Source organism: Bubalus kerabau, chromosome 5 (genome assembly GCF_029407905.1).
Source record: "Bubalus kerabau isolate K-KA32 ecotype Philippines breed swamp buffalo chromosome 5, PCC_UOA_SB_1v2, whole genome shotgun sequence".
Classification (NCBI taxonomy): domain Eukaryota; kingdom Metazoa; phylum Chordata; class Mammalia; order Artiodactyla; family Bovidae; genus Bubalus; species Bubalus kerabau.
Window position 1 is genome coordinate 127,598,097 of NC_073628.1, and position 21,474 is coordinate 127,619,570.

Here is a 21,474-nt window from a genome sequence, read left to right on the forward strand (position 1 = left end):
CCCATTTTTGTGTGCCTTTTGAGAGTTGATATATTGTCTGTTTTAGGGTTTGTTTTTTTTGTCTTTCCTATGAACCTAGGAATTCCCAAAGGCACGGACTATATGGAGCCTCTGTGTCCTGGTCCTAAGTAACCTTGAAGTTGTTCCCTTCCCCGAAGAACCCCATTTTTAAAAATCTAAAGTTAAAAAATAGATAAAATAACACAAAGACTGTAAGATAAAACACAGCTTTCAGGAAGCAAAATGGATAAGATAATGAAAATGACTAAAATGAAAAAATACAAAGTTTTGAACAAAATGCCCATGCAGGAGCAAGGAAAGCATTTTGGCAAAATTGAAGTGGCAGAAAATAGCTGGCAGTAGGAACTGTGCCTGCGTGCGCACATGTGTATCTCCTGGATCTTGGTATTTAGGTGGTGGGGAGGAGATGGTATAGTTAGACTTAGGCAAATAAAACCCTCTATCCACTGCAGTCAAGATATAGAAACCTTTCTGGTGGCCCTCTTACCCACAGCGCTGGGCTGAGGGGTCATGACAGTCCATGTACAGGCTCCAGTGCTGGGCAAGTATATCCCCCCATCTTCTGCGGCACCCACCACCCCATCCCCCGCATTATTCATGCTCCCACCCACGTGCCCAGGTACATGCATTTATTCATCAAATGTTTGTTGAGTGTCTTCTGTGTGTAGACAAGGCATGGAGTGATGAAGTCTTACTCCCCCATGAGCAGGACACTTGAAAGATAAGATGGACAAATAGCAATGGAGACCGAGCATGATGCCTCAGAGGCAGACACTAGGTCCATGGAAGCGCGAGGGGCTGAGAAGTCTTACAGGCGGGATGCTGCCTCCTCTGGGTCTGATCAGGTGAGGGGAGTCACAGGGAGAATGGGGGGCTGTATGGAGGCCTCCTAGGGAGAGCACTCAGAACCCACAGGACCCCTGGGGTGTGAAAGAACACAGACGTGTGGGGACCATAAATCATCCCAGACTAAATGGTGGAGTCCAGGCGTGAGTGACTGGGGGAAAGTAGCAGAAAATGAGGCCAGAGGTTTCGGTGGTGGCCCATCGTGAAGAGCCTTGTGGCCTGAGGGGCCTCTAAAGGGCTGCAAATAGGGGGAGGATGTGGCCTTTTCTAACTAGATAGGAGAAAGAGAAATATTAATAGTTAACATTTCTTGAGTGCCTAGCATGGAGCATGTCACATGTATCATCTCCTTTCATCCTTCAACCAGCTTTGTGGGCTTTGTGTTTATTTTATTTTATTTTATTTTATTTATTTTTTACATAATTGTATTAGTTTTGCCAAATATCAAAATGAATCTGCCACAGGTATACATGTGTTCCCCATCCTGAACCCTCCTCCCTCCTCCCTCCCCATACCATCCTTCTGGGTCGTCCCAGTGCACCAGCCCCAAGCATCCAGTATCCTGCATCGAACCTAGGCTTTGTGTTTAAACGGGCACCCTCTCCAGGTCCTAAGCAGCCTCGTGAGCCGGGGGGTCATCGCAGAGTCAAGGCCTGCGGTTTTCACTGGTGTCCCGCTGTCACGGGGCTTAGCTTCTGCCCGCATGTGGCTCAGATGGCAAAAAAGGTTCAGTCACCCAGAGAGGTCTCTGCCTCTTCTCCAAACAGCTGTTCCTGGAGCATCCATTGTACCCAGAAATTTCGGAGTGGGGGGAGAATTATGTAAGAATAAAAGCAGATGCTTTTTACAGTAGATGCGAACTTTGTCTAATTATGAGATAAATGTACGATGAAAGAAAAAAATGTTTTTTTTGATGGGCCTTGAGCTGGACCTCTCTTTTCCCTGTCACCTCCTGCCCTTTCTGGAACATTTTGGTAGGAAGGTTTAAGAAGCTCAGGAAACCATTGTTCTAACCCCCCAAAAAAGAAACAACATCTAGTGAGGTCTCTGCAGGTGGGGACTGCCTCAGAGTAGTTGGGATCAGCTACCACGAGTGGGACAGTTACCACAACTCCCCCAGTCCATCAGCTTTGTAAGTTCATCATCCTTTGGCATTGAATTCAATATAAATAATGATAGAAATGTAAATTTGAAGGGTTGTTTTTATTAAGGCTATGTTTCCTTTTCTCCCATGTTATTTATTTTAAAAATGTTTATTGGAGTATAACTGATTTACAGTGTTGTTAGTTTCAAATATACAGCAAAATGAATCATTTACGCAGATACACTTACGTGTGTATATATATATTTACACTCTTTTTTTGATTCTTTTCCCATCTAGGCCATTAAGGAGTATTGAGTAGAGTTCCCTGTGCTAAATATGCTTTGTTCTTATTATTAATCTATGTTAGATACAGTAGTGTGTATACATCAATCCCAATCTCCCAATTTACCCCTACTCTCACGACCCCCTGGTAACCATAAGTTTGTTTTCTACATCTATAACTCTATATCTGTTTTGCAGATAAGTTCATTTGTACCATATTTAAAATTCCACATGTTAAGTCGTATCATATTTGTCTTTGTCCGACTTACTTCACTCAGTATGACACTCTCGAGGTCCATCCATGTTGAACCTGGTCTGGGGGCACCATGCACAGAGCTGGCTGAGCCAGGACTGATTTGTTATTGACTCTAGGAGAGCTGAGTGTGAATTCTGAAATGTGAGAAATAGAAAGATTCGTTGAAGGTACTCTGGGCACTGACCTTTTGGGGATAAAAGGTAAAAGAGTGTTTATGACCTCAGCCTGCACAGGGCAGAACAATGAAGTAGCTAAGACGTGTCCTTCTGCATTCTCCTCTCATGATCGTCCCCTCTTTGCTATGTACCTCAAACAGATTTGGATCCCCCCACTCCTGTCTCTCTCTCCACAGCCCTGCCCAAATCTGCTGTCTTCAGAAGCATCTGTGTCCTGTTCCCTGACTGTGAGTCATGTGAGGTCTTCCCCTTAGGCAACAAAGTTCATCAAGAGAGCCCTGGTACATGCCCATGGTTGGTGTGGCTTACCCATCTCAGGAGGCAATGCCATTTTACTACCTATCTTAAACTTGCTCAAATTAAAACATAAATGTTAATGCAGAACATTATCGATTGTTTGTAAGTAGTGTGATATTTTAGGCTTTTTTGACAAGTTGGTATGGAAAGTAATTGAGGGAGACGGGAACCTCGTGGGGGCTCCCAGATCTCCTACTTCATCTGCATGGAACTGACAAGTGTTGGGCTGCCTTGTGGCCACCCCTGTAGTCCAGATTAGCCTTCAGGTAAATTCCAACCCTTAGCCAATTTCCCATGAGCTTTGCTTCTTCTTTCCCAAATCAGAACATTTTCCAAACATAAACTCACTTGACTCGAGTCCTACTCAGAAAATCTTTATACAATTTGCACAACTTTCTTGGAAGGGAAAGAGGTACATTCTCTAAAAAACTTGAGGCAAGAAAGAAAGGAAAAATCAGGCCCTGTCAAACGATACTTTGTTTTCCATTTAGCTTGCTTCATTTAATTGATAATTTGATCTCCTGGTTCTTCTGTCACCAAAAGCCAAGTAGAAAAGAGCTTGTCTCTTCAACTTTGACAGATAGAAGGGCCCTGGGCAGCTGAAGGATTCGACTCAGAGAGCTGCTGCGCCCTACACTCTGAATGACCCATCACCTGATCCAGAAAGTGTTGGGGCCTCCTATGTGCTGACGGCTGAAGGCAGTTAGAAGAGCTCTGCCCTTGAGCCTTGAACACATAAGAGATAAGATGGCCAGGCTTGTGGCTGAGTACAAGATAAGGATGCTTTGCTGTAGGAGTTCTGCAAGGGCAGAGGTCAAGGCAGACTCCAGTGGTTGGAAAGAACTTGCGCTTATGCATAAAATGTGCCCTGTCTTGTCTGACCCACACCTCCCCAGCCACCGCTCCTGCCATGTTCCTGGTCTGTCCGTGGGCCACTTGGCTTCCGAATGTGAGGCTGCTGGGCTGATAGCGGTGCATCACTAGGAGGAGCCCACACAGGGTTACCTGGTTACCTGTTGAGAGTGGAGGGCAATTTATCCTCAGCTAGCTGGCCCCTCTCAGGTCTGTGGCCTCATGGTGGAAGGAGCATCTGCCACTATTTCAATGTTCTTATGGCCACTCCTGGCCGGAGCTCCCTCTGATGAGCTCCTAAATGATTCTGAGATGCCAAGGCAGTGCCTGCTTCTCTGGCACCCCAGGCCTTGGGCTCCAGGAGAGCGTTCATCTGCTACAACCTGATGCAAGTCAGCTCTGCAGAGGAAATCAGAAGTAGCTGAGATAAAAGGCATGATCTCTCTCCTCCTGGGTGTGGGTGGCGAGGCACCGCCTGACCCAGGAGCAGGATCAGGCAGGACTGACTTTTCCTGTATTAGTTCTCTCACTTGCTCAGTGTTTGCTCAGATGATGATTTGTGGGTTTAATACATGTACCTGGAGCTCTGTTACTTTACCTGAGAATTCCATCCGAGCCTCCCTAGGACAGTTGTGTATTTGAACAGCAACATATATGTTTTGAAAAGGGTAATTTTAAAGTGAATTTACACCATCCATTGTTTTTCAAAGGGCTTATGGCATTTTTTAACAAGCCTACCTCTTTCATAAAATTTCCCCTGGTAACTGGAAATAAGACCTTGAGTTCCTCTCCTTACTGTAATGTGCTCCTTTGTTGAGCTCACTCTTTTAAGCCTCTGTAAATAAATTGTGTATGGAGAAAGAAGGTCTTGTGATAGAGTAAAAAGAGAAGTGGGCCCACCATTGTGAGGGGCTGTATAGTGATGGTTCAGTATGCAGGCTCTGAAGCCATACCACCTAGGTCCAGATACTGCCTCTGCCCCTCCTATCTGGTAATGTGATAATGTGGTCATGTGCAGATTGCTTTGGGTAGTACTGACATGGGAAGGTCTCTTAATGTCTCTGGGGTATAGTGGTAGAAAATAGTTTTATCCCAAGAGTTAGAGCCTTTTATAAAATGCAAAAAGCCATGTACACATTATTACTGTAACTACAAATATTTCATAGGAAGTTAGGGAAAGTGATGGGAGAGCTAGAAATACTTCAGCATCATTTCTGCTCTTAAAAAATGTGCAGTGTGGTTGGAAAGATAAAACATAAGAATATAACAGGGCAGAGACAACTCTCAAATCTTCTCTCTCTATTCTGTAATCAGTTGGCCCCTTCTCTGTCATAGATTCAACTGTCTTATAAACAACAAAACCCAGATATACATATAATATATATATTTCTCCTATGTTTTTAATTCTCCTTTATTAAAGATGAGGATTCTGTTTATAACACAGTTGATTCTGTGACAGAGAAGTTAACACAATAAAGATGAAAAAAAGACAGGACAAGTAAGAGAAATGCCCAGGTGCCTGCCTGGATAGTGTCCAGGGGAGAGGATTAGAATGGCCACTGAGTATATTGCAGATCACAGTTGAAATGGAAGCCACTTGGTTTGATTGTGATGGAGCATGAGTAGGCAACATGAGCTTTCCAAACTGTTTTAAGCATCATTGGAAAAGGATTAAACACAAGAGTCTGCTGGGCTCACGCCTGGATAAGAGGCTTTCTGCAGGTCCAGGCAGCCCTTGAGGCCAGGCCAGGAATCTAGACTGTTTGAATTCATTTTTATTTCCTGCCACGTCACACTTCCTGCCTTCTCAGAAAGCCATCCTGCCCCCACTCACCCTGTGACTCTCCTTCAAAGTCATAAGACACCAAAAGAAATGCAGTTGGACAAGTTAGAGAAGCATAGGAAATATTGGCATGTTTCATCACTGATTACTAGATACACTCAAAATTGGAGGCTGTCAGAGGTAGGCAATGAGATAGTGTTAGCACTCAGCTGCTTCTCATCTCAAAGCCATTTGCTGTCCTTAAAAAGATGACTTGCAAAGAAGTTGCCATGGTACCCAAGGTCACCTGGTGAATGACTTAGGCCATTTCACTCCTTTTTTTGCACTTTTCAATCAAGAGCTCTTTCTGAGTTAGATGAGCTATGCTTTGGTAACTAGGAGTTTAGCTCTGACCATGTCCCTTTGAGAGCTGGTACCACCTGCCTTTTGGAAAGAAAAGAATTGGGATTATTTTCCTGCCTAATCTTAGGCAGTGATGTGTCTCAGCTGCAGCTTGGAGATGTAGTCATCGCTGTAATAGCAAACACTTGCACAGCTCTTACTGTGGGCCGGAGACTGTCCTCAGCACTTTGCAGATATAACTATTTTAATCTATCTTACCTTTGTGTCACATTTGCTCTGGAAAAAAAGATGACGGGCCCTTGTTTTAGAGGAAGACTTTTGGCTGCAGTAAGAAATGCCTGTAGGAATAAATAGGGAGGGCCTGACCAGAAGCTGAGGGACTCTCCAATATCCATTCCTCTCCAATTTCTATTCCTTACTGGCCTCACCAGGCCCAGGTCAGTTGTCTGTATCCATAAAAGAGGGTGGGGTGGGCAAAAAGACAATGGATATTCTTTAGCTATTCTTTAGCTAATGGGTAAGTCTCAAAGAAGGTGATATGGCCAAGCTACATTACAATGCACTGATGTTGACTTAACTCTGCATTTGTAAACTTTGAAAGCTATTTGTAGAGCACTGATAACACGTTTTTGAAGGAAGCCCCATCTTTATACAGGGGGAAGGGTCTTATCAGTTCGCTAGGAATTTTCATTTTTTTCCACACCCTGGCAAACAAGTATTCCATCTGTTACCGAGTAAGACAGATCGATTTCTTTTTCCCAATAAGTTACGAGCTGTTTTGAAAGCAACTTATCATTAATGACAGTCAACAACAAGTATTTTCAGATGATTTCCTTTAAAAAATTATACTGCGTTCAGAATTCTGCCTATAGTCATGCCATTTCATTCATTCGTGTTTCAGCTCTCCTTCTTATGGAGAGAGATGGGGAATTGCAGCTCGCAGCAGAGGGGCTGGGGTTGGGCCCGTGCAACGCACAGTGTGTTTGAACATCCCTTGCTGCCTAGGCTGACACTGTTGCTCAAAGTATAAATGTCAGATTTGGGGTATTTCCACCCGAAGTTTCCCTTTGAATTTCAAGTGTGTAGGAAAGACAGGTGAATTTTTTCTTGAGACTCTCTTAACTAAAGTTCAGGCCACTAGCAGGATAGATAAGGAAATACAAAATGAAAGGAAACCTAAAGAAGAAGCCACTTATTATGATTGATTTGATCTTTTCTTAAATATATTTTTTAATTGGAGGATAATTACTTTACAGTATTATGTTGGCTTATGCCATACATGATTTGATCTCTTGATTTATAAATGTACCTTGTGTTCTAAATGCCATTCCCCTCTGGGAATGCTGGGGAATTTTAAAATACAGAGTGATTGGAGAGAAGTGAATACTTCTCCTAACCCTTTTTTACCCAAATCAAAGCCTAGCTTCTCAGTCTCTCTATAATCCAACCTCAGCCACATTATTGTCGACTTTGAGCTCTGCTTTCAATTTGGTAGCATTTTGTTCTTACCTGGCAGTACTTGTTTTGGCTTGTGAGTGCCGGTGGGGGGGGGGGGGGGGCGGGACCACATCTGAATTGCTCTAGGTGATGCCTTGAACAGAAAAACTCCCAATGAAGGCCCTTTGGCAGATTGGGATACAGATGGCTAAGGACCAGAGAAGAGCCAAAGCCCAGCCTAACAGATTACCTGCAAATTCTGTTTTTGCCCCCAGGTTAAGGGCAAAGCCATCAAGATGCAGGGCTGCACTTCCTACCTAAAGGGCTGTCTATCCAAGGCTGAATTGTTCTTTTCTTAATGTTTGTTTATTGGGTTGTGTGGGGTCTTAATTGCGGCTCAGGATCTTTCACTGTGGTGCAGTTGTAGCACATGGGCTTGTTGCTTCATGACACATGGGGATCTTAGTTCCCTGACCAGGGATCAAACCTGTGTCCCCTGCATTGCAAGGCAGGTTCTTATCCACTAGGCTACCAGGGAAGTCCCCCAACGCTGAGTTTTTCCCTTGTAAATACATTTGCAGCTGGCTCTTCCTCCTGAACTGATCAATATTGAATGTGGCAGCTAGATCCCTAGCTGTGTGTATGTGAGTGTGTGTACATGCACACATGCACACCTGCACACAGACTTCAAACTGCTGGTCTGCACTATTTCTTTTCCTGTTTCAACTGCATGAAATGGAATGACCAGAGAGAAATTTATCTATGATTTCCATGTGATCAAGGCAAAAAATTCACTCCAGGTTCATGTTTGGTAATTACTATATTGAAATCTATTCTTTCCCTAGTAGCCTCCGTTGTTCATTATTTCATTCATCCAGTAACCTGTTCTATATGTGACCTACTCATATAATCTAGTCGCCTATTCCACCACCACTCACTGATAATTCTTTATGTGCCAGCCAGACACTGGGAAGAGCAGACACAGTCTCTTTAAAATGGGCTCAGGCTATGAAATTATCAATAAAAATGGCACAAACTCAATCTCGGAACACAGAGCTTCTCAGAACTAGGACAAAGGTACCAACAGTCTTCAGACCCTTAGACCTCAGTTCATTATGGTTTGGAGAAGTTGTCTGCCAACTTTAGTTCCTGAAGAGCTTATTTTAAAATGTAGGCCCTTGTGCCAACCCCTAGAGATTGAGATTCAGTAGATATTGGGTGTTTCCCATGAGTGTGCATTTTTAACACATTTAATGCATTTAAATCACGTACCAGCTGACTATGATGCACATGGTCTCTGATCATAGAGAATAAAGTTTAGAACCTCCAAGCCTCCTTTGTTATCCTTTAGAGTGGTCTATCCACAGTTGTTATACTTTGCTTTGCGGTTCAAATCAATCGCTTGTTTGGAGATCCCTAGCGACAGGAGACAGGCTTCCGAGGGGCTTTGTTTTAAGTGTTTTGCTGTTTCCTGTCCCATAACCATCTTTGGACTATTTTGAATGCTGGAGGGAGGATGAGAATGCACCTGGCTCTTGCAGGCCAGCGGAAGCTAGACTCCAGAGAAGGCTTGTCAAGTCATTTTCAGAGGATCAGACTCTCATGCTTTGATTGAAATGAATTTGTTTTGTTTGAAGTCAGGATTATTTCTGATATCTGGTGGCAGAGCATCTAGATTTTTTTTTAAGATTATCAATCTCAGCTTGTTCTCGTACCTATAGTTGCACACACCCCTTGCACCATTTCTTCCTGGACAACGGAAAGTTAACTAGAGGCTTTGTTTCTGTGCCTATGGGCTTCTTGAGTAAGGGAAGCCTCTGTGTGCTCATTGGAACTGTCACAAACTTACCATGTAGAAGACTCTATGGGAACCTCCCTTGATTTTGCCAATCAAAACTAGGGCTTCTGTATTGAAAGACACATGTCTTTTCTTCTTTGAAATATCGATCTCTGTCTATTCTGGTGGCCAGAATAGTTTTTTCAGTACAGGCATCTCATAGTAGAGCATGAAAAGACTTTATGCCCCTCCTAACCCCACACAGCATCAAGACATAAATTATCATTCATCATCATTAACCATGGTTGACCCTGTAACACATGCTGACTAGTGGCTGGACCAGACAGAGTGTGATGACAAAGTCATGGCCTCAGCCTCCCTGAGCTGAGATTTTCTCACTGTGTTTATGGTAAAAAGCCTGGGGAGGGTTTCCATATCCACCTCTGTCTCTGCTGAGGGTTGAGTAGGGCTGTCTGTGTTGGAACCTGCACATTTGAATGAATAGAGGAGAGTGGCCTGACCCTCCACCCGTCCCGGGCGCTGTCCGGGGTCCCTAAACATTGGGCATTTGTATCACTTGACTCAGCTTGTTTGAAGGCTCAGTGCAGTGTATGAATTGGAACATGTTTTGTTAAATCCATCTCCTTAATCACCTCATCCTGCCTCTGAAGGTGCTGTCTTTCAAATGAGAGAAATGCTGGAATGCTTGACTTGGATAAAGGGATGCAGGCTCTGGCCACAGCAAAGTATGCCTTGCTGTGGCCTGAGAAGACCTGACCCCGACCTTGGTCCTGTCAGCACTGGGTCTAAGGAGTTGAGCTGGCCTGCCTCTGATGATTCACCACAAGCTAGCCTGGCCCCGTGATACTTCAAGGTCCAGATGCCAACTTGGCAGGGTTCCCTGCGTCCTCGGCATGAATTATTACAGGCATCTCAGAAGGGCCTTTCTTGAGCTGTTACTTGTGATTAGATTCATGAATAATCAGTTTGCTTCCCAGTCTCCCCATTCTCTGTCTGCTTATGGCGCAGTTGCACACGTGCCAATCGCCAAATGAGCCGCCTTTCAGAAGTTAGTGCTCTGCCTGTCTTGCCAGGAGCTGATAGCGGCGTCCTCCTGTTAAGTCACCCCTATATTAGCCTGTGCTAGGGAGACTGCTTGTGCCTTTGAATTGTCTTAGTTCCTGTGAGTTTTTGGTTTGTTCATTTATCTTATTTAAAACTTTTTTTTTTAATGTGGGCTGTTTTTAAAGTCATATTGAATTTGTTAGAATATTGTTTCTGTTTTGTTTGATTTTTTTTTTTTGGCCGCACTGCATGTAGGATCTTAGCTCCCCAACAAGGGATTGAACTCATACGCCCTGCATTGGAAGGCCAAGTCCTAACCACTGGACCACCACTGGTTGACCCTATCACATGTGCTGACTAGTGGCTGGACCAGACTGAGTGTGATGAGAAAGGCATGGCCTTAGCCTCCCCGAGCTCATTCTGGTTTCTCACTGCGTTTATGGTGAAAAGCACGGGGAGGGTTTCCGTATCCGCCTCTCTACTGAGGGTTGGGTAGGGCTGTCTGTGTTGGAACCTGTACACTGGTATGAATAGGGAGAGTAAAGAGAGGAGAGGAAAGTCCCTCATGCAAATTTTTAATGTTTTGCTTTGTTCCTTCATTCTTTTGTCAAAAAGAAGGCACGTGACGTGTCTCCTGGCTACCGAACACTTAGCACGTAAGAATGACTAAGACGCGGCTCCTGTCCTCTAGGACTGCCCGGGTGGTGCCAGTGAACCCTCCTGCCAGTGTAGGAGGCAGACGAAAGAAATGCAGGTTCGATCCCTAGGTCAGGAAGATCCCCTGGAGGAGGCATGGCAACCCACCCCAGTATTCTCGCCTGGAGAATCCCATGGACAGAGGAGCCTGGCAGGCTTCAGTCCACAGGGTCTCAGAGAGTCGGACATGACTGAAGCGACTTAGCATGTGCACACACACCCCTGTCCTCTAGAAACATACAGCCTAGAGAGGCAATCAGATAACTGTAATATAATGTCACGTGTACTACGGTTGCCCAGAGGTAGGGACATCTTCACAGAGGAGGTGACATTTGTACTGGACCTCGTAGGGTTCATAGGCACCCATTGGACTGAGAGGGGTAATGACCATTCCCAACAAAGAACACAGGCTAGGCAAGAACAGAACGTATGAATGAATGCACATGGTCTGGTTGGGGAACAGTGAGTAGTGGTGTGGGATTCCACCCAGGGGACTAGGAGGGAGAAGGGGCTGAAAGACATTTTGTGAAGGGCCTTTAGGATGACCTAAAACATTTGAATGGAGCAAATGCTGTCCTGACTGCCCTGCAAAAGTGAGTTTCTTCAGTTGGTCGTTCAGCTCCTGATCATATTTGATGTCTCTTTGAAGATTCCCTTCATTTAGATTTCCTTTTGTTCAGGGGCCCTTCTCTGTCACCTTTCACCCCTTCTTCCCCAGTTGAGTTGAGTGATGTGCCAGTGGGTCCACCATGCAGCCACCACATTGGGTTTTACTTGCCCTTTATGTATCCAACTTCCCCACTGGACTGCAAGCTTGCTCATGTCAGAGGCTAGACCTTACTGGTGTTTTTCACCCAGTATCTTGGGACATATCTAGCATAGGAAGGCTACTCAGTAAGTGTATCTTGGATAAATGTATGGAAACTAAAGGAGTGCCTTATACTCCCCTATAAGATGGAACCTAACATGTATTATTGAGGGGTTTAATGATAAACCTGTATGTGAGACAGCAAAAGAGACACAGATGTATAGAACAGTCTTTTGGACTCTGTGGGAGAGGGAGAGGGTGGGATGATTTGGGAGAATGGCATTGAAACATGTATAATATCATATATGAAATGAATCACCAGTCCAGGTTTGATGCATGATACTAGTTGCTTGGGGATGGTGCACTGGGATGACCCAGAGGGATGGTATGGGGACGGAGGAGGGAGAGGGTTTCAGGATGGGGAGCACGTGTACACCCATGGCAGATTCATGTTGATGTATGGCAAAACCAATACAATATTGTAAAGTAATTAACCTCCAGTTAAAATAAATAAATTTATATTAAAAAAATACTCAGGCAGCAAAATATATCTGTGTTGTACAGCTATGGGCTATGGCTAGTGAGAACAGAAGTTGCATGAGATGAACTGTTAGGGAGGCTTTAGGAAGTTATAAGCTATAATCTTATAGGTTAAAGAGGAAAGGATTAATTGGAGGGCAGTGACAGGCTGAAGGCTCTGATTATACAAGTCTTTATTATACAACCCAAACTAGCTGTCTCAGCTAAAGTGGCCATGGTGGCTCTTGTCCTCAGAAAAGCAAACGTTTTAATATGAAAAAGTATTTTCCATCATTTCCTTATGACAGGAAAAGTCACGAAGATGGGATGTTCTGTTCCACATGGCACTCGGCAGAGGATGTTTAAATCCTGATGATTTTGCCCTAGAAAATGAGCGCTGTTAACTGAGGTATTCATTGGAATTGGCAGACAGGACCAATCTGTCTGAGCAGATGAGATACTAGCGTGATGTTGGCCATGGGTACCTTCGTGAGTCGACACACTCACTGTGAGCCCCAGAAGGCAGCTTGAGACCCTAAAGTCAAACTCCAGCTCAGCCTTCCAGAAGTACGTGGCCAGAACTGGACAGTGAAATAAAAACATTCTGAATGTCTGAAAGTCCTGTTCACAAAGCCCGTGCACTCTGCTGTGTAGGAAAGACTCTTAGCCCTCAACCTGTTTTGTTTTGTTTTTAAGCCTATTTATAAGCAAAGTAAACATGATGTCAAATGAGATTTCCTTTTTCTGAATCCCAGGTCTCCCAATATGTCCAGTATGAAAGCCATTTGATGACTTAAAAAAAAAAAATTCTGGATTGTTACTTCACGGTTGGAAGTATTGCAGAGAAAAGTAAGCAAAGGCCTGGAATCCGATTCAAATCCTAATCCTACTATTTGTAGAGTTGACCAAAAAGTTCATTTGGGTTTTTCCATAAGAGTGGGCGGAAAACCTGAACAAACTTTTTGGCCAATCCAATACTAGACCCATGGCTGCTCATTGTAGTCATCTGGGGGAGATCCAGGAGGGCGGAAGAGTAGGTGGACTTGGAGTACATCTCTCTCCATGGATACATCAGGAATACACCTCCAGACACAGAAGATCTTGCAGAACACAGCTGAGAACGGGCAGGAGTTCCTGACCACCAGAAAAGTATATATAGAACCATGCAAAACTTGGTAGGACAAAGGGAGGATGGCTGAGTGGGACTGGAATCATCTGGGGAGCTTTAAATATACTCTGCCCCAGAGATTCTAATTTAATTGGCTGACCATGCAGCCTGGGCACTGTGATTTGGGGTTTTAAGGGTCAGCCATGGCTGAGAACTACCATATTCAAAGAATCACCTTGGAAAAGTTACCCAGCCTCTCTGGGTCTTATTTTTTCTTGCCTGTACACTGGGCTTCCCTGGTGGCTCAGATGGAAAAGAATCAGCCTGCAATGCAAGAGACCTGAGTTCAATCCCTGGGTTGGGAAGATCCCCTGGAGGAGAGCATGGCAACCCGCTCCAGTATTCTTGCCTGGAGAATCCCCAGGGACAGAAGAGCGGGCTACAGTCCATGGGGTTGGGAAGAGTTGGACATGACTGAGCCGCTAAACACAGCACAAACTGGAGATTATAGTATGAAACTCATAGAATCGTGAGGCTGAAATCAGATAAGGTCTGCTCAATGAGTGATGACTACTGACAGCTGTTACCACATTGCTAAAGATAGGATCATGGATAGCCCATGGAAGCTGGTGACCTTGCATCTCTCTTGTGAGTGACCCAGGCCACACTCTTTCCCAGCCATGGCAGGGACCACATGAGCGGCTGCGGATGGCTTGATGAAGCCCGTGTCTGCTGTACCACTAGGAGTGCTCAGCTCACTGCGAGGACAGATCACAGGCCTTCCTGCCACACGAGGATGTCCGATGATGCCCAACCAACTGTCCTTTGACTCACAGGTGTCCCTCAGTTAACCTTCTGAGGGCTGGCTCTTTCCACTCAGATAGTTAGCTTGTCTTTTTTGTTCTGGAATTATTGATTTCTTGTTTGTCTTTTCTTTTTAATCTTTGAGAAATCAGGACCTGAAGCCAGAAGAGCCAGGGGAGCCAGAACACCTTGCTGTTATTTTTCTGTTTGTTGCTCAGCCTACTGGCCGACAGTCCCCACACTGTCGTTAAAAGGCCTGTCTTTGTTTTTGTGAGGTCATCAAGTTACCAATCCGCTTTGCTTTAAAGGAGAGGTGTGTTAAGAAAGAGTGTTTTCTGTGTTTCCCTGTAGAGAGCTTCCTGTGGGGACAGGATGGACCCTTCCTTCCTTCCTCTTCTCCACTTTAGAGGAGTAGCTGGACCTATGAAGGAGAACTTCCCTCCCCAGGGGCCACAGTCACTCCTAGGGCAGAGATGTTAGCACTGAGCGCCATGATTGACCCTGACTGCCGTGACCCTCCTAAAACATTTTCCTGGTGGCTCATAGATGTGATATTTTTTACTCTATGTAACAGTTTTTTTAATGTTGGTGGTGATGGTGGTTTGTTGTTGTTTTTTTTTTACAGAGAAGTGCAAGGTTTTATATTTATTTTAAAAATTTTTATTGGTGTACGGTTGATTTATAATGTTGTGTTAGTTTCAGCTATACCAAGTGAATCAGTTATACATGTATTGAGCTAGCCAACCCAATACATACATCTACTCTTTTTTAGATTCTTTTCTCATATACATCATTACAGAATATTGAATAGAGTTCTCTACTCTATAGTAGATATTTATTATATATAACATAGTTTTTAGATTTTAAGTTTAAAAATGTAAGGTTGTTTTTTTTTCCCCTCTAGGAAAGAAAGGGATTAGAGAATTTTCAGAGAACATCTGATGTGGGTGGGCCCAGATGGGTTTCCTGTCTGGGTTTCTGTCTGATCTGCCCAGCTTACTTAAGTACTTTGGTTGAATGTCTTTACTGATTAATTTTACCCTTACAGTTGAGTGCCCTTCAGAAGTCTGTTTATATTTCCATAAATCGGTGTTGATTCTATCAGGATAAGTTGTCTCCTTGGAGGCCTGTCAGGAACAGGAAACACATTAACCTCAGTAAGGCTAGTGTGGGATTTTTCCAGGAATGCCTTGGTTCCCCTACTTATGGGGTTAAAACAAGTTATCCAATTTCTGGGAAACTGTCCTCCATTCATTATGTAAACTGAATCTCTCTTCTACCATCCCTCAGGCTTTAGATTCCTATATTTTACTAGACCCAGTTCTGGGGTATTTCAGATAATCATAAAGAAAGATAGTCATACATTCCACCAACTTTTATTGAGTTCATATGTGGTGTCAAGCCAAGGGATGGAAGATGAATCAGATCCCAAGGAACTCAGGTAGCTAAGAGGAGTATTACCCCTCTCTCATGATTCTGAAGAATAAAGGCAATGAATATGGGGCAGGGGTGATGAACGTATATGAACATGTTGAACATAGAGGCAGAGGTGATGGAGTGCAGAATTCACCTGTGCTACCAACATCGCCTCCATGGGGTCGCAGAGTCGGACATGACTGAGCAACTGAACAACAGTCAGCATCACCAGGCACTCTTCTGCTTCTCACTCCCCTAGGGCACAGGAAAACTGATCCCTTCTCCAGGAGCTCTGGCTTTCTTCATTCCCTAGCTATTCAGTGGGTCCCTGCTATGTGCCAGGCGTTGCTGTCAGCCCCAAGGATACAGCGGTTAACAAAACACCTGCAGTCTGTCTGCGATGGCCGGAATAACAGGGGGCAGGAGGAGCACTCCTGCATTTACTCCTGCAAAAGGCAAGAGTAAAATATGAATATGGTGATTATGTGCAAGCACACATAACAACAAACACTAAAGCCAAAACAGCCCTTGGAGCCTCAGGAACCCTCTGGGGATGAACTGTTAGTCCTTTCTATTTATGCAGCTTCATCTTTTCCAAGTGTCTTTCCATCTTCACCTTTGAGCTTCACTCCAGCCCAAGAAACAGCACAGCCTAGATCATTATCCCTATTCACACAGGAAGTAGGGGCTTCAGAGACTGCCTGGGTCTAATATCTGATAAAGTTTTCATGAGTGTTCTTAAAAAAAAGTCCAATCTTTTGGCCTTAGAGCAGATTTTCTATTTTCTGTCTTTGAAACGTCTGTGGTCTCCTGTGAGGCTGCAGCTCAGGGCCATTGGTTTCCTTACAGAGTCCGGGGCTGGAATCCGCTGGAGCTTGCCCAGTGCCTGGTTATGGGTGGATGGGCATGGGGGGAAGGTGAGAGCAAATGGGGGGTCAGCGATCTTTAGCAGACCATGAGTCAGCTCAGAAACCTAAGGACAAAAAGCTGGGCCAGATTTGCGGTCTCTCCTGGAGCCACAGGGAATTGGCTTCTGACAGCTTCTATCTGCAGCTTCTGACATGTCTCAGAAAGCAATCAGTTTGCTGAGACAGAGTCTACTCTGTGCCTTGTTGCCCAGGGGCAATTGTGTTCATCCATGGAGGGAGTCTAAATTGTATTCCAGCCATCCATTTCTACACGCATAAGTCTCAGAGTTGTATCAGGGATCTCATTATTCTAAAAACAAACAAAAATACCTCAAGAGAAAAGGCATTTTATAAGAGCTAAACATTTTATTAACCCGAACCACCAAGTGCTTATAAAGCTGCGGCAGCCTTTGTGAGCCTGAGCTCTTGTATTGAAGAATTTTCATTAGAATTAAAAACCACTCTGATAATCAGGCCAGTGGTGGCTGAGAGCCAAGGCAGCAGGACCTGGGTCATGCTGGTTCAATTTAGGTACTTTTAGTTACCAGAGCATCAAGTATGTATTGTGTGTGCAAATCCAGTGCCAGGTGGAAAAGCCACAAGAATCAGTGGAGAGAGCTATGAGCTGAGCCAGGAGGCATGGCTTGGGTTCCCCACTAAGGTCAAGGCTCCGGTGCAGGGCTGGCACTTGCCTCCTGCTCTCTGGGTCACTGAGTCCTAGCTATAAAAAAAAAAAAAGGAGGCTGAACTTGGGTCCCTTCACGCGCTCCTAGTTCTAAAGCATCGGGGACGGTAGTATGGCTGCAGGAATGATAAGGAAGGAGCTGCAGAGGAGCAGCGACACCAGCGTCATGGCGCATCCTTGTATGATGACACCCAGTTTGTGTTGACTCAGTTCTTCTCCCACTGTCCCGGAGGAGGCCCGACTTCTGAACAGTGAGTAGCAGGCAGAACATCTCAGCTGCTGTAATTGCTCCTCTCCTTGGGCAGGCCACCTTTTCCCAGCCAGGGTCCCTCCAGGCAGGGACTCAGCCCGGGAGAACAGGTGAGGCAGTGTGGCGATGCCACTGCGGGATTCATAAACATGCCATTTTTGGCCAGAGTTGGTGAGAAAAAGCAATAGATCTGTATTGTTCCCAGTTCTTTTGAGCAAGCACATTCAAGTTAACCCATTTAGATATAATTAAAATTCTATCCCTTCTGACTTTTCCCTTTATCTTTGGCATGGATTGTTCTGTGTTCTTCCCCCAACTTGTTCCCCAGCTGACCTGACCTTGAATGGCTCCAGCTTCTTCACTGTTTAACTGCAGCTGCTTATTCTCACCTTGATATGATTGCCCATAAGATGGGGGTTTCATGGCCTAGATAAGCCAGAGCAGTGGCAGCCTTTGTGAAATTCTATTTGGTTAAACCCAGCTATCCTCTTGGTTCACCTCATATTTTGGCCAAAGGAATGCAAAGAATTCCTTAAATCTCTCCTCACCTTCCATTCCTTCCCGCACATCTTTATTTTCCTGTTTTCTCTCCAGTAGTTCTAGCTCACCATACTAATTTCACTGCTTCTACAAATCCTGATGCTCCTTCTACCTTTGGTAAAGCAATTTTCTCCTGTTAATTCTGTCCACTTGTTAGCTGGAAAATTGCCTTCTCATGAGTCCTGTTTGACCATAGAGTTGCCCTGCTGCTATGAGGATTTCAGGGTAGGGAAGTGATGTGGCCCTTGCTTTCAGAGAGTCGAAAATCTGCTCATTGTTTCCCCATTCAAGAGGAGTGGAAGAGAGACTTCCCTGGTAGTCCAGTGGTTAAAACTCCAGGCTTCCACCCAGGGTGTGAGGGTTCGATCCCTGGTTGGGGAAATAAGGTTCTGCAGGGTTCAGGACACAGCCCCCAAAGATGCAGTGGAAGATAGAGGACATGGAGGCACACATACACACACACAGAATCCTAGGAGAGGAAGGGAGGGATGGGAGCCCAGTGCACCAGGACTCGGGTTGGCCATTTAAACTTCTTCGTCTCATTTGATCCCTTGTATCATCTTGGGGGGTGGTATGGATTGCCTTTCAAATTTATAAATGAAGCAACATGCTCCAAGAGTTAAAAAGAGTGTCAGTTAAAAGAATTAAGCATTTCATGCCACAGATTCAGTTATGCAAGAGAAAGACCTTATTTTCTTATAAAACAATTTAGGTTTTATTTCACGTCCCCACAACTATAAGTGGCAGAACTTGCATCTCAGGAAATTTGGAGCCACTTGCACATTTTTCAGGGACTGATCCAAATTTAGGCCAGTGCTTGCAGTAGAACTTTCTGTGATGGTAGAAGTATATTTATATTGCTCTGAGCACTAGTTCCTAGCCAGAGGTGTCTAATGTGCATTTGAAAAGTGGCTAATGTAACTGAGCTAATGACTTTTTGGTCATTAAATTAACTTCAAGAGCCACGTGTGGCTGCTGCTGTTGTCGCTGAGTTGTGTCCGACTCTTTGCGTCTCCACGGACTGTAGCACGCCCGACTCCCCTGTCCTTTACTATTGCCTGGAATTGGCTCAAATTCATGTCTGTTGAGTCAGTGATGCTATCTAACCATCAATGGCTAATGGCTGTCATATTGGACAATGCAGTTGTGGGCAAACTCATATGGCACAAAGGCTTTTTTTTTGGTGGGTCTTGACTGAGGGCTTATCCTGTGAACCACCATTTACCACATTGGGAACTTGATAATGATCCTGTTTCCATTGAAATGGCCAAGGTGTTGGTCCCTGTACGCTCCTGGGCTCCTTCCATTCCCAACCCTGGGCCACTTTGGACTGGCTCCTTCTTCACCACCTCTTCACACCTCATTGGCTCAAGGATGACACTGTCTAACATGAGGTCCCTAGACATGTGCACCAGCTGAGCACTTGAAATGCAGATAGTGAGCATTGAGATCTCTTGTAAATATTAAAAATACAATAGATTTTGTCAAAAGGGAAATCAGAAAATTTCTAGAAACAAATGACAAAACACGACAACTCAAAACCTATGGGATGCAGCAAAAGCAGTTCTAAGCTGGAAGTTTATAGCAATACAATCCTACCTCAAGAAATAAGAAAAATGTCAAATAGACAACCTAACTTTACACCTAAAATAACTGGAAAAAGAAGAACAAAAAAAAACCCCCCAAAATTAGTAGAAGGAAAGAAATCATAAAAAATCAGAGCAGAAATAAATGAAAAAGAAATGAAAGAGTAAGTAGTAAAGATTAATAAAACTAAAAACTGATACTTTGAGAAGACAAACAAAATTGGCAAACCTTTTAGCCAGACTCATCAAGAAAGAAAGAGAAAAGAATCAAATCAACAAAATTAGAAATGAAAAAGGAGAGGTTACACCAGACAATGCAGAAATGCAAAGAGTTATAAGAGACTATTATGAACAACTATATGTCAATAAGTTGTATAACCTGGAAGAAGTGGGCAGATTCTTAGTAAAGTTCAGTCATCCAAGACTGAACCAGGAAGAAATAGAAATTATGAGCAACCCAGTTACAGGCACTGAAATTGAAGCTGTGATAAAAAAAGAAAAACTCCCCCAAAACAAAAGCCCAGGACCAGATGGCTTCACAGGAGAATTCTATCAAACATTTAGAGGAGAGCTAATGCCTATCCTTCTAAAACTCTTTCAAAATGTTGCAGAGCAAGGAACACTTCCAAACTTATTCTACAAGGCCACCATCACCCTGTTACCAAAACCAGACAAAGACAACACAAGAAAAGAAAACTACAGGCCAATATCACTGATGAACATAGATGCAGAAATCATCAACAAAATTTTAGCAAACAGAATTCAGCAACACATCTAAAAGCTCATACACCATGATCAAGTTGGGTTTATTCTAGGGATGCATGAATTCTTCAATACACATAAATCAATCAATGTGATATACCATATTAACAAATTGAAAGATAAAAACCATATGATATTCTCAATAGATGTAGAAAAAGCCTTTGACAAAAGTCAGCACCCATTTATGACTAAAACTCTTCAAAAAATTGGCATAGAAGGAACCTACCTCAACATAGTAAAGGCCATATATGATAAGCCTACAGCAAACATTATTCTCAATGGTGAAAAACTGAAAGCATCCCCCCTAAGATCAGAAACAAGGGTATCCACTTTCACCACTATTATTCAATATAGTTTTGGAAGTCCTAACTATAGCAATCAGAGAAGAAAAAGAAATAAAAGGAATCCAGATCAGAAAGGAAGAAGTAAAGTTCTCACTGTTTGCAGATGACATGATCCTGTACATAGAAAACACTAAAGATAGTATTGGAAAATTACTAGAGCTAGTCAGTGAATTTAGCAAAGTTGCAGGATACCAAATCAATACACAGAAATCACTTGCATTTCAATATACTAACAGTGAAAAATCAGAAAGAGAAATTAAGGAATCAATCCCATTCACCATTGCAACAAAAAGAATAAAATATCTAGGAATAAACTTACCTGAGGAGACAAAAGAACTGTACACAGAAAACGATAAGACACTGTTGAAAGAAATCAAAGATGACATAAACAGATGGAGAGATATTCCATGTTCCTGGATAGGAAGAATCAATATTGTGAAAATGACTATACTACCAAACACAATCCACAGATTCATTGTGATCCCTATCATATTACCAATGGCATCTTTCCCAGAACTAGAACAAAAAAATTCACAATTCATATGGAAACACAAAAGACCCCGAATAACCAAAGCAGTCTTGAGAAAGAAGAATGGAGCTGGAGGAATCAAGCTTCCTGGCTTCAGGTTATACTACAAAGCTGCAGTCATCAAGACCGTATGATACTGGCACAAAAAATACAAATATAGACCATTGAACAAGACAGAAATCCCAGAAATAAATCCATATACCTACAGGTACCTTATTTTTGACAAAGGAGGCAAGAATATACCATGGGGCAAAGACAGCCTCTTAAATAAATGGTGCTGGGAAAACTGGACAGCTACATG

The 21,474-nt window shown here is 43.7% G+C and overlaps 1 protein-coding gene across 10 annotated transcripts in view; it reads left to right on the top strand.

Moving 5' to 3' along the window:
- Positions 1–21,474, top strand: part of KCNH1 (potassium voltage-gated channel subfamily H member 1) — a 430,930-nt gene that overhangs the window by 362,432 nt on the left and 47,024 nt on the right. Inside the window, exon 11 of one of the 10 annotated variants that reach the window (XM_055583053.1) lies at positions 2,842–3,045. The exons of 8 other annotated variants lie outside the window; for them this stretch is intronic. In XM_055583053.1, coding sequence (XP_055439028.1) covers positions 2,842–2,919 — 78 coding nt within the window. In that variant the 3' untranslated portion in view covers positions 2,920–3,045. Of the gene's footprint in view, positions 1–2,841; positions 3,046–12,549; positions 13,002–21,474 lie in introns of those variants that run through there. One more of the 10 variants, XM_055583052.1, reaches the window with a different exon arrangement.